Below are 12,243 nucleotides of genomic sequence, written 5' to 3'. Positions count from 1 at the left end.
GAAGGTGCTGTATTAGTTTCCGAGGGCAGCTGTAACACAGCACTACCAACTGGGTGGCTTAAAAACAACAGGAATTTATCGTCTCACAGTCCTGGGGCCCCAAGTCTGAAATCAAGGTGTGGGCAGGGACGGTTCCTTCTGAGGCTCGGAGGGAGAATCCTTCCAGGCCTCTCTCCTGGCTTCTGGCGGCTGTGGGCAATCCTTGGCGTTCCTGGGCTTGTGGGCGCATCACTGCCCTCCCTGCCTCCATCATCCCATCACGTGGCCTTCTCCCCATGTCTGTGCCTCTTCTCTTGTTGTTAGAACACCAGTCATATGGGATCAAGGGCCCTCTACTCCAGGATGACCTCATCTTAACTAATTCTATCTGCAACAACCCTCTGTCCAAATACGGTCACACTCTGAGGTACTGGGGCTAGACCGCCAACATATACTGGGAGACACAATTCAACCCATAACAGGTGCAGCAACTCTAAATGCTAATACCCCACCGCCCCAGGTGATTCTGTGACCAGGGCACCTCCTTCGGGTTCATCTTTGCAGCCAGGACCTGGCTGTTGCAGGCTGACGGCCAGGCACACGGAGAAGGAAAGGAGACAACTGCCAGAGGATGCAGGGGCGCGTGGTCCCAGCGGAGCATGACGGGAAGCCTGGCTCGGTGTCTCGGTGCCCCCTACCCAGTCGGCCCAATGGCCATGCGGCTGACGTTGATGTGAAGGGACTTGATTTAATGTTCTAGTTACTCACGAGCCAACACAGCAGGTGCTTCAAACACAGGGTTGCAGAAAGGGGTGGAGGATGAGTAAGTCCCACGTTTTTCTTGGCTTAAAAGGAAGACTCTTGGTTTGGAGCAGACCATGCCTCATGAGTTGCCCTCTACAGGCATTTTTACAGAGGAGAAACCATAGCAGGGAGGGCTGTGGGGCAGGCAACGTGGCTCCCTGCCATGTACATCGTGGAGCAGTGGTGGCGTTTGACATGATGCTCAGACAACATCCTCGTGGGACCACCAAGCCCTCCACTGGATACATTCCAAGGGCGGGTCAGGAGAGGCTGGGGAAAGGCTCTGCTCCCAGCACACCTGCTCTGACAGGCAGCCTCTCAGCCTTCAGGGCCCTGGGGAGCAGCTCAGGTGAGCCAAGGGGCAGGGATAAAGAGCAGGAACCGCACTCAGATCCCACGCACAGCTCCCTCTCCGGGCCATCTTCCGTCCTGCCTCCTGCTTTGGCATATGCTGATGCTTCACTCCTCCGTCTGGAAAACGTCTTCCGCCCTCTTTCTTTATTTTGCCGATTCCTGTTAACTGTGCCAGCCACACTTCAGACCACAGCTCTCAAAGGGGTCCTCGGCACGGCTGGGCGACCCCACTGCATTTCCCTAATCGATTTACTTTTCCACGTGAGAAAGAACATCGAATTGGTTGAAGCTACTATGTAGTTGTGTTTCTGCTAAAAGCAGCCAGATGTGACCCCTAAATGACCCAAGGACGGATATCTCATTTTCATTTTCCTTTAAAAGGAAACAATCTGGATCCTTCAGATTAGAAATTGAAGCGTCTCCTGGCACACAGCACAATGTGCGAGGTGACGGCTATCTGCTTGGGGTCGCACCGCCCAGCCTTTTTGCAGGCCCACGTTCGCCATCCAGGAACTCTCTGAGGACCCTCAGTCCATGCCTGAATGGATGAAGGACCCAAGGCTAGGCCACCTGGAGCCCATCACCATTCGCAGTTGAAAGCGCCCCAGCTGGTTTGAGCAGAAATTCCCAGGACTGGTTTCTCAGGCTGGGGCTGGACTGTGAGCCTCAGAGCAGGCAGGACGGTGGGGTAATTGTGACTAGCTCTGAAAGCACACACCATGTCAGCCCCTGCCACCCCCAGTTCTGATGGGCCATGGTTTCAGAGACCCTTCCCGCTCTGCTGGCCAGAACAGGGGGGCCAAGCAGATGTGGTCCCACAGTGGGTACGGCTTGCTGCCCCCGCCCTGGTGTGTGAGTCTGGGCTGGCCTGGGTCCCCACTGGCCACAGAGCTGCAGCTGCCTGGAACAAATGCCAGGCTGCCATCTCCTTCACCTTCCCAGTGTTTCACCGAGATGGGGCCTTGCCCTGCTCACCAGCCCACGGGCCAGAACACAACCAACCAGCTCCTGGTCCCTCACCTCCTGCCACTGCCCACCTCCATGCGTGCTCTGGGAATTAAAACCGCTTAACCAGCTGTGGGTCCCTAGGTCTGCCATGCTGTCTCGTCCTCACTGCCGGAGCTCCATGCCTTTCCCCACCTGGCCCTTCAGGACTCGGCCCTTCAGGACCCGGCCGGGCGTGGTGCCTCAAGGAGCCTCCCTGACACCCAGGCTGATCCTGGCCCCTGCTGTGAGAGACACTGCCTGGGCTGCCCTTTACCATAGCGTGCATCCCCTCACTGCTGTCATCTGCTGTACGAAAACAGTGGAATACTGGTGACGGCATAAGGGCCAACCTGACCTTTACCCATCTTGTTGTTGGCGAGGAATGATCGTCCCTGCACGTACCTGATCGTCCCTGCACGGCCAGGGCCCAGTTCAGGGTCGGTGAATGGGCTGATCTGCCGTCAGTCCCGTCTGCAGGTCTTCAGCTCCCACCGCATGAGCCCACCTGCCCGAGCCTCTGCTCTGACTATGACTCCTGGCCGGATGGACCCCCAGATAGTAACATCGGCTGGGACCAAGCCTGGACCTTCTGCTTCCCTTGCTGACCGGCCCCCGTAAGGGCAGTCAGACCCAAGCTGAGCCCCTCCCAACTCAGCGTTGTCCCATATCCTGGCAGCCCATGATGCCAGGGTCCCAGCACAGCCCACACCACCTGACCCCATTAAATAATAACAATAATAGTAATCATTCTCATGAGTACTCCTACCATGCCAGACACCGTATCAATGGCCTCATTTAATCTTACAACCACCACATCACGAAGGAGTGATTTGCATCTTGCTGGTGCTGAAAATGAGGCTCAGCAAAGTGAAGTAACTTCCTGGGGTCACTCTGGCAGTGGCAGAGCCAGGACTGGACCCCAGGCAATTTGGCCGCAGAGCTCGGCACTCAACCACCTGCCTCTCTGCACGCCGGCATTTCCGTGTGCCCGCCCATCCTGCTGTGGCTGTCCTCACTTCACAGGACGACCCCGAGGCCCAGAGAGGGGGAGATAGAGCCTTGCTTGCTCAGCTCCACAGAGGAGGCAGATTAGAACACGGAGTCCGCCTGCTGCTTCCCTTCCAGCATCATGGCTGGCTTCATGGGGGGCCATTGGGGGCCGATTCTCCCAGGGAGACCTGTCATTTGGAAGGGCCTTGCCCAGCGGATGCTGGTGAAGGACTTACTTCTCCCTGTTGAATATGATGAACTCCTTCCGCACAGTCTCCAAGCACTGCTGGAGGTGGCCATTCTGTCAAAGAGCACAGAGAGGTGACTGTAAATGATGGAGCATCATTCGGGGAGCCACGACAAAGGGGCCACGACGAGCCGAGACTGATCTAAATGGGACCCTGGATGCTTGGGGCTGGGGACGAGCTAAGCGGCTGGAGTGGGCTTGATTGTACGAGCAGCTGTGCCAAGGGGAGCCTGGCAGACACAGATGTTTTTCTCAACTTTAAGCCATTAAATCCCACTTAAAAGCCATGTTAGGATGGACTATGGATTGAAAATCATGCGCTTGGTTTCCCGATCCCTTGAATGTCCATTAGGCTTCATTAAGCAGCCTGGGGGCGGAGGGAAGAAATTCAAGACCATCATGCAAGGGTGCTTCTTCTCCTCAAGAACAGGTGCCAAGAACTACGAGTGGCACAAGGGCTCCGTGACGCATGTCTGAGAGGCTGCCTGAATGCAGGTGCACACGGCACAGCTGCACAGAACGCCCCCTCCACCTGCTGTGCGCCCTTATTAATGCACACTCGGGGGTCTCCAGGCCAGCTTCTGCGCCAGGCTCAGCAGGCGCAGGGCCTAGGGCTCACGAGACTTTCAGGAGCCACAAAGATGTTTTAATTTATTTTACAAGAAGCAGAAAAAAATAAACTTTTAGTATTGAAAGTTGTATTCATCTTCATACCAACGTGGTTATAAAACATCGGTTTTAATATATTTTTAGGGAGGAAGGGGCAGTTGTGGGTTGAACTGTGGCCCCTAAAAGATATGTTCAAGCCCTAACCCCCAGTACTGGTGACTGTGACCCCATTTGGAAACAGAGTCTTTGCAGATGTAACTAGTTAAGATGAGGCCATACTGGAGTAGGGTGGGCCCTAAATCCCTATGACCGGTGTCCTTAAAAGAAGGCCGTACGAAGACAGAGAAAGCACAGAGGGAAGAAAGCCACGTGAAGATGGAGGGAGAACGGGACTGAGGCAGCTGGGAGCCAAGGAACGCCACGGATTGCCGGCAACCACCAGAAGCCGGAGCAGGCAGGGAGGGACCCTCCCTACAGCTTTTGCTGGGAGCATGGCCCTGTGGATACCTTGATTTTGAACTTGTGGCCTCCAGAATTGTCAGAGAATACATTTCGGTTGTTTCAAGCCATCAAGTTTGTGCCACTTTGTTACAGCATTCCAGAAAAGGAGTGCAGGGACCCACGGAGGCCATTGCACCCAGGGACCACGAACGTCACCCTGCAGCCCTGGTGCCTCCACGGTATAAAACCTTCCAAAGGGGGCTCAGGACCGCTCGGGGCGGCACTGACGTCACTTGCCTTGTCCCTTCCACGCTCACCTAGAGAGGCGTGAGTTTCCCGCGCGAGGATGGTGCTAAGGGGAAGGATGAGAGCGTGGGTGTGTGCACGCATGGGGATTCTTGCACAGTCTTGTGCTAGGAAAGACCACTCGTTCGGGGGAGGTATCTTGTCTACTGCAAATGAAGGTGTTTGGGAGGGGCGGTGGCACGCCTCCACGACCACAGAGCAGCCTCCTCGCTAGGTCACTGGGGTAGAAGAGGCCTCTCATCGCAGGCTCTGCCCCGAGACGGTGCTCACCAGAGGACAGCTGTCCTTCGTGCCGTCCTTGGAGCGGTTCTTTGCCAACCTCTTCTTCTTTTTGTGAAGCGGCTTGGACTCAAGAATCATTTCTTCCAGTTCAAATGTGGGATCGCAATTCAGTCTCCCTTTCTGAAAGGAAGCGGAAAGGAACACATGGTTTGTCTCCGTTCCACCCAGCCCTGAATTGCATTTTCATTCCTTCATTCAGTCGCTCATTCGACGAGTAATGATCGACTACTACCGTGGGAGACATCACTTCCATCCTTCTCCTGAAGATGAAAAGCAACGTGTTTTCCCTGCACACATCCGCCTTCATCCCCCGAGTCCCCGCCCACCGCGGGCAGCCCCGCCCGGCGACATCCACGCCTTCCTCAGTCTCCTTCCTGTGTCTGGTCGTTTCACGAGGCTGAGTTGTTTTCCAATCTGATATTTTCATTGATTTTATCACACACACACTCTCATGCCATTACTATCTTTTCTATGAATACTATTTTTAATAATTCAGTTTAAAATGGCCATTTCTGTTAAAAATTCCCGGTCCTGGCTCCCTGTTCTCCTACGGCTGGAGCCAGCTGACCCTCAGGCCACTTTGGTGGGGAGGAATTTTGGTCTCCTTGACTTCCAGACCTTGGAACTGAGATCCCCGGTGTCTGTTTTCTGTTCTGAGACCCAGCCCTGGATGCCGGTCCCCTCAGGCAGTACAGCCTAGTGGTTACAACATCAGCAGCTGTGGAGGCACAGAGGGACCTCTCCCAATGCACAGGTTGGATTTCGGGCCCAAGTCTTTCCTGGCCTGATTTATCTGCCTTTTACTCATTCATTCATTCAATCATTCATTCATTCCAGTGCAGGCTCTGGATCCAGACCACCTGAGGTCAAGCCCCTGGCTCTGTCAATTTCTCACTGAGTAATCATGGGCAAGTCACTTAACCTGAGAATACTAACTTAAGCTGAGAGTACCAACAGGACCTGCTTCCCTGTTGTGGAGCCTATGTGAGATAATGCACAGGAAATTTTAGAGCAGTGCCTGGCACGCAGGACACACTCCGTCCTGTTGGCTATTATCATTCATTCATTCATTCGTACTCATGTGACAAGCACACATGGAGGCCTTCCACTGCCTTCTAGGGCCACCCATTGCTCTGGGGTCTCTCTCAGGCAGTGGCTGCCCAACACTACACGGCCCCCACCCTCCAAAGCCCTCAGGGGGCTGGATGGTAGACCCACTGTAACAGAACGCTGTCAATCGCTAATGGAGACCTGGGCCCCTGTCCAGTGGGGACCAACCAGAGAGGCTGCGATCCACTCCACGCAGGGAGGGGGAGGGGCTGGCCGGAGTTTGCCTCTCATGCAGAAGGCAGTTACAGAGACCCTCAGATAGGGTGGTAGCTGTGGTTTCTGCTGGGTCCTCAAGGAGGGGTGGGAGGCTGCCAGGTGGACGATCGGGGAACCCCCAGAGGGGAAGCAGTGTGTGCACAGGCATGGAGCTAGGAGACATCACGACCAAAGGGGACAACTGCAGGCTTCTGGGTGTGGCTGAAGCATGGGTCCTCTCAGGTGTGTTGGTGTGGGATTGAGTATGTGTGTGAGTGCATATGTGTGTGAGTGTTTGAGAGTGGGTGTGCAAGTGAGTGTGCATGAGTGTGTTTGGGACGGCTAGGGAGGAGCAGCAGGTGAGCCCCTTCCCCTGGCTTGGGGAAGGCTCTGACACAGCAGGGGAGAATTAATCAGGCACTCTGTGCTCCCCGGGCAGGACTGCAGCGACATCCTAGCTTTCGTCTATCTGCTGAGCTTGGCACAAGAGAACCAGAGAGAACGCTCGCGTGTTTCCCTGGAGCATCCAAAGCGGGCGCTCTGCGGAAGTCAGCGAGGGAACCGAGAGCACAAGCACACGGGGGATTCACCGAGGGCTCCCTGCGTGCCCGGCCTGCACGGAGCCTGAGGAAGCCTCCGGGCAGTGACTCCCCCAGGCTCCGAGAGAGGTCCCACACTTGTCCTTGTTGACAGGCGAGGAGACCCGAGCGCACCTGAGATGACAGAGGCCAGCCCAAGTCTCCACGCCTGTGCTCCAGGGGCCGAGCCAGCGGTGCCCCTCCAGCACTCAGCCTGTTGGTTCACTGCGTGTCTTCCTAAGTTTCCCGGCTTCTTGTTCCCACACCCCCAGCTGGAGGCTGTGAACGGGGGCAGCCTCCCCAGGGGACACTTGGCAATGTCTAGAGATGTTTTCGGTTGTCACAACCGGGGAGCGCTTCTGGCACCTTGTGGGTAGAGTTGGGAGATGGATGCCCGGGACAGCCCCCACCAGAGAAGGCTCAGACCCTCCTGCCAGCACAGCCCCCCTGGGGAGCCTGCTCGCGTCTGCCAGCTCCTGACCACCGGGCCACAACTGTCTTCACCGGATTCTCCTCGTGTCACCGCAGTGCCTGGCATGGAGGCGCTCGCGGGGACAGGATGGATGGAGGACAAGGACGTCATGCGTTCACCTGTTACTGGCTCTTTCTCACCTGCCAGGGAACTACAGTGAAAACGGGCCCAGAGGAAGCTGTCCTGCCCTGCAGAGGGGGCCACTGCCTCTGCGGCCGACTCTGAGGGCCCCAAGGCATGCCTTCCACCCGCGGACACACACACACACCACACCACATACACCACACACACACACACACCACACCATACCCACACTCCACATACGTATACCACGCTACACACGCACACCCCACATCACATACACACACACCACACATATACACACATGTTACACACATACATACACCATACCACACATACACACATACCACACACATACACACACCACCTTCCCCACCCCATGCCAAACACACACATACACACATCAGATATACACACATACACCACACATACAAAACACCACACACACACCACACCACACATACACCACATATACACACACCACACACACACCACACATACACACACCACACACACACCACACACATATACACACATCACATGTATATACACACCACACTACACACACCACACCACATGCACACACACCCCCCACACACAACATACCACCACACACCCCCCACATCACACACACATACACACATCACATACACACACATATCACACATACCGCAGTCACATACCATATACACAAAACACCACACACACACACCACACCATATACACACACCACACTGCACAAATACATACCACACACACCACATACACACACTATACACACCACACACACTCCACACATGCCACACACCACATACGTACTACACACACACACATGCACAACACATACACTCACCACACACACACACCACCTCCGCCACACATACAATAACATCCCCCGGCCCCACCTCACAGATGGCCCAGCAAAGTCCCCAAACACTTGCTGTGGGAGGAAGGGGCTGTGCACAGCCTGCCTGGGCGCCTTGTCCCCACGCCCTGTTTGTTCCTCACATCCATCTGAGTGTGTCTGAGGAGCGGGGAGTCAGCTGAGCCCAGAGGCGGCACCGGGGCGGGGCGCCTCCAGGGAGGCTGCCCGGGCAGAGTCCCTAAGGAAAGCGGGTCCAGGCAGTGGGACCGCAGGTGCTGAGGCCTGGAGGACGGAGGCAGAGCATCTTAGGAAAGGCCATCGGGCCAGCGTGTCTGCAGCCCGCCCGGGGAGGATGGGGAGAAGGTGGTCCAGGAGGACCCCAGGGCCAGACAGCCAGGGCACAGGGTTTGCCCGCTGGGAGAAGACGTGAAGGAATTAGCGTCACCAGGCTTTGTTTCGGAGAGTTGTGTCTGGACCGCTGGCCAGGCCGTGGGGGGATCTAGATTCAGAAAGGCGCACGTGTTGTAACCTCCATTGGGAAAGGGCACTTGAAGCCTTGAAGTCTTGGAGAAACTGATCTGGGGAACCAGACTAATTTGCACCAAAAGCAGCAACAGCGGTCTTTAAATACTCAGACATAAAGCACACCCTGGGGAGTCTTGGGCTCCCTGCCCACCTACCATGGCCCCACCTACCATGGCCCCACCTACCATGGCTCCTCTGCGCTTGTGCTTTTGCGCTTGAGGTGTGTGGTGCCTGCATGTGTGTGCATGCACGCGTGCGCATGTCCACGGGCACAAGGCTTTTCGAGCCTGGTTTTCCACTCCGTTCAGACAATAAGGGGTTGGGATAGGGAGCAACGAGGCCAGCTTCTGCAGGCTGTTGACAAGGTCTCTCTCCTCCTCACACACACACCACTGCTGGGCAGGCAACTGTCATCCACTGTCACAGGCCAGCCACGCCTGGCTGGGTGGCAGGCGCCCTCCACGGTCAGAGAGGAGGTGGCCGAGCTGGATTTCTGTCCCATTTGTTACGACCCCTCAAGTGCACGCTGCAGACTCCTCCAGGAGAAATGCAATTTCGGCCCGGCACCCAGCCCCCAGCTTTCCTGTGGCCAGCCACAAGCTTGTTCCAGCTTTCTGCCAGCTCTACCTAGAAGTGGCTCCTGCCTCCCTACCCTCCTCCCCATCTCTCCCGCTCTTCTTTGCTTGCGCAGTGGTCACCCCCATCACTACCGGCTCTCATGCACACATTTACTGGCGTGGTGGCTCATTGTCTGTTTTCCTCTCCTTGACGGTCAGCTCCAAGAAAGAGGGCTCAGCCTGCCTCCATCATCCTGCTCTTTCCCCAGTGCCTGGACCCATGCACACATTCTGTGTGATTTTCCCCCCAGAGCCTGGACCTGTGCACACAGTGGGTGTGATTCTCCCCCCATGCCTGAATCTATGCATGCAGTGGGTGTGATTCGATAAAAGAAAGGCAGCTCTTTGTCCACAAGGACCTACTACAAGGAGAGAAGCTGCCCAGCTAGGACCTTGGAACTCAGGTCCCAATCCACCCTGAATCTCAGCGAAACATAAACTCTTTGGTCCTCAAGTGGCCGTGGCCTGCTGAGGCTTCATTGGCCAGCTTCTGGCGTCTTCCTTTGCACCAAGCTGGGGGACCCTGCAGAGGGGTGGCATGCCATGGGACAGGACCTCCACTCACATTGGGCACAAAGCCGGGCGTCAGTGCCTTCTCAAACACCGCGTCCCAGTTCATGTCGGCCAAGTAGGGTGCACTCTGAACGTCACCGAGGCTGGACAGGCGGCTCTCGGGGTCCTTGGTCAGGAGCTGCAGGCAAAGGGCAAATGAGCTGGCTTAGCTGTGCACTCCACCAAGGTTAGTAGGGGTTGGAGAAGACTCTGAAGGCGGGAGTCTCTGGAAAATGAAGGTGCCTCTTTATTTTTTTTTTGAGGAAGATTAGCCCTGAGCTAACATCTGCTGCCAATCTTCCTCTTTTTTGCTGAGAAAGACTGGCCCTGAGCTAGCATCCATGGCCATCTTCCTCTACTTTATATGTGGGACGCCTACCACAGCGTGGCTTGCCAAGCGGTGCGTAGGTCTGTACCTGGGATCCGAACTGGTGAACCCTGGGCTGCTGAAGGGGAGCGTGCAAACTTAACTGCTGCACCACTGGGCCGGCCCCATGAAGGTGCCTCTTTTTTTGACCTGCCATTAATGCTTGTCTGGGTTGCTGTTGTTGGAAGCGTCACCTACACTCATCTCTATAGCCAGGGAGGAAGTGAGAGCCAGGCTGCTTCTGCGAGGTCACCCAGCAAGGGGCTATAGGGCAGGAACTGAAGTTTCAGCTGCCATGCTCCCCTCAGGGACTAGCGCCCTGTGACATGTTGCCTCTCACTGCTGTCTGCAGAGGCTTCCAATTAAAAATAAAAAGAATTAGCCACCTCGTCTTAGGACTTCCAGCTTGGTAATGGGATGTACAAAAGTGTGATAAAATTTACCTCTGGACAGCTACGAGGTGACCTCTGCAGGCTGATGGAGTGGCCTCATTTGTAGCCAAGGGGACAATTTTTAGCTTCTCCTCAAATAGAATTTCTGCTAATAAAAGGTGATGCAGTACAAAAAACAGCCGTAGAATATTACCTTGCATCCAAATGGGGCTTTCAGCTTGTCGAAACATGCTATTTTATCCGGTGCAAAGAACATGGGCTAAAAATGAAAGGATACAAGCCCTGGCCTGGGAACTGCCCCTTAATAGCCATGTGGCCTTGGGTGAGCTGCTGAGTGCTCTGCGCTTGTTTCCTCATCTGAAAGCAGGAAGAACAATGGGGACTCTTCCCCATCCAGGTCACGCTTAGGATGAGATCCAAAGGGGATCAGCAAGGACCTGGCACATGCCGAGGGCGGTGCGACACCCATCTGCTGACAGGCGGAGAGCTAGGGGTTGGAGCCCTTTTCCAGTTTTCGCCCACCTGTCACTGCAGAAACTTCCCATTGTGCCCAGCAAGTGGGTTGGAGTCACACCACCTGAGGGACCGCTGGCAGGGCTGATCAAGGGGGTCTCTCTCTAGGGGCTGCCCTGAAACGATGGGTGCAGATTTAAACAGAGACTCCATTTCAATGCCCGCTGGGAGCTCACGGTTCAGCACGGCAGCTCTGGGACTCACTGGTTGGGCGGGAGGCGCAGGCACTGGCCTGTGTGTAGGGCTTCCGGCCATTCTAACGAGCAGTCGGGGAAGTCCCGCTGACGTGTAAGGTGGTGACTCTCTCTAAAGCAATTTAACTAATTAGTAACTCAACAAGTGGTTTGAAGTGGTGCAGGGACTAAGACGTGGGACCCAGAGTTAGCTGGGCTTGGATTCAAATCCGTGCCCTTTGCCTGCCCTGTGGCACTGAGGAACAGCCTCACTTTCCGAAGCCTGAGTTTCCTCATCTCTACTATGGGGATGGTGACAGTATTCTGCTCGCAGGGGTTGGAAGGATTAAGCGAGAAGAACAACCACCTGGCTCTGAACCTAATATTCCCTCAACCAGCGCTAGCGACTGGCTGCGAACCACATGCAAGGCTTGACTCCATGCATCTTGAGGATTCCAGGTGAGCAAGGCTGATGCCCGTCTCAAAAACAGGACACCAAGACCTACTTCCTGTGCCAAATGGGAGTGGGCATCAGAGCTATCCAGAGAGCTGAGCAACCACAAACCACGGGCCCCATCCCCAGAGCTTCTGAGCCAGCAGGTCTGGGGTGGAGCCTGAGAATCTGCATTTCCGACAAGCTCCCGGGTGATGCTGCTGGTCCGGGGACCACACTTTGAGAACCACGGCTTTATTCTAATAGCGACAGTTCCCAGAAAAAGTCAGGAGACGCCCAATTTCTTAAAGCTCAGCGGGTTAAAAGATCACTTGTAGCAAAAATTTTAAAAACCTTATGTGTTAAGTATT

General features: G+C 55.3%; 1 protein-coding gene across 1 annotated transcript in view; it reads right to left on the bottom strand.

Annotated features, from left to right (window-relative positions):
* STK32B (serine/threonine kinase 32B) overlaps positions 1-12,243 on the bottom strand; it is a 337,485-nt gene that overhangs the window by 16,842 nt on the left and 308,400 nt on the right. Inside the window, exons 9-11 of the mRNA XM_070613278.1 lie at positions 10,008-10,133; positions 4,988-5,119; positions 3,351-3,415 (exon numbers count right to left, since the gene is read on the bottom strand). Coding sequence (XP_070469379.1) covers positions 3,351-3,415; positions 4,988-5,119; positions 10,008-10,133 — 323 coding nt within the window. The remainder of the gene's footprint in view (positions 1-3,350; positions 3,416-4,987; positions 5,120-10,007; positions 10,134-12,243) is intronic.

The sequence above is a fragment of the Equus przewalskii genome, chromosome 3 (genome assembly GCF_037783145.1).
Source record: "Equus przewalskii isolate Varuska chromosome 3, EquPr2, whole genome shotgun sequence".
Classification (NCBI taxonomy): Eukaryota; Metazoa; Chordata; class Mammalia; order Perissodactyla; family Equidae; genus Equus; species Equus przewalskii.
Note: the sequence above shows the minus strand (reverse complement) of the source record. Positions and strands in the feature narration are given on the sequence as shown.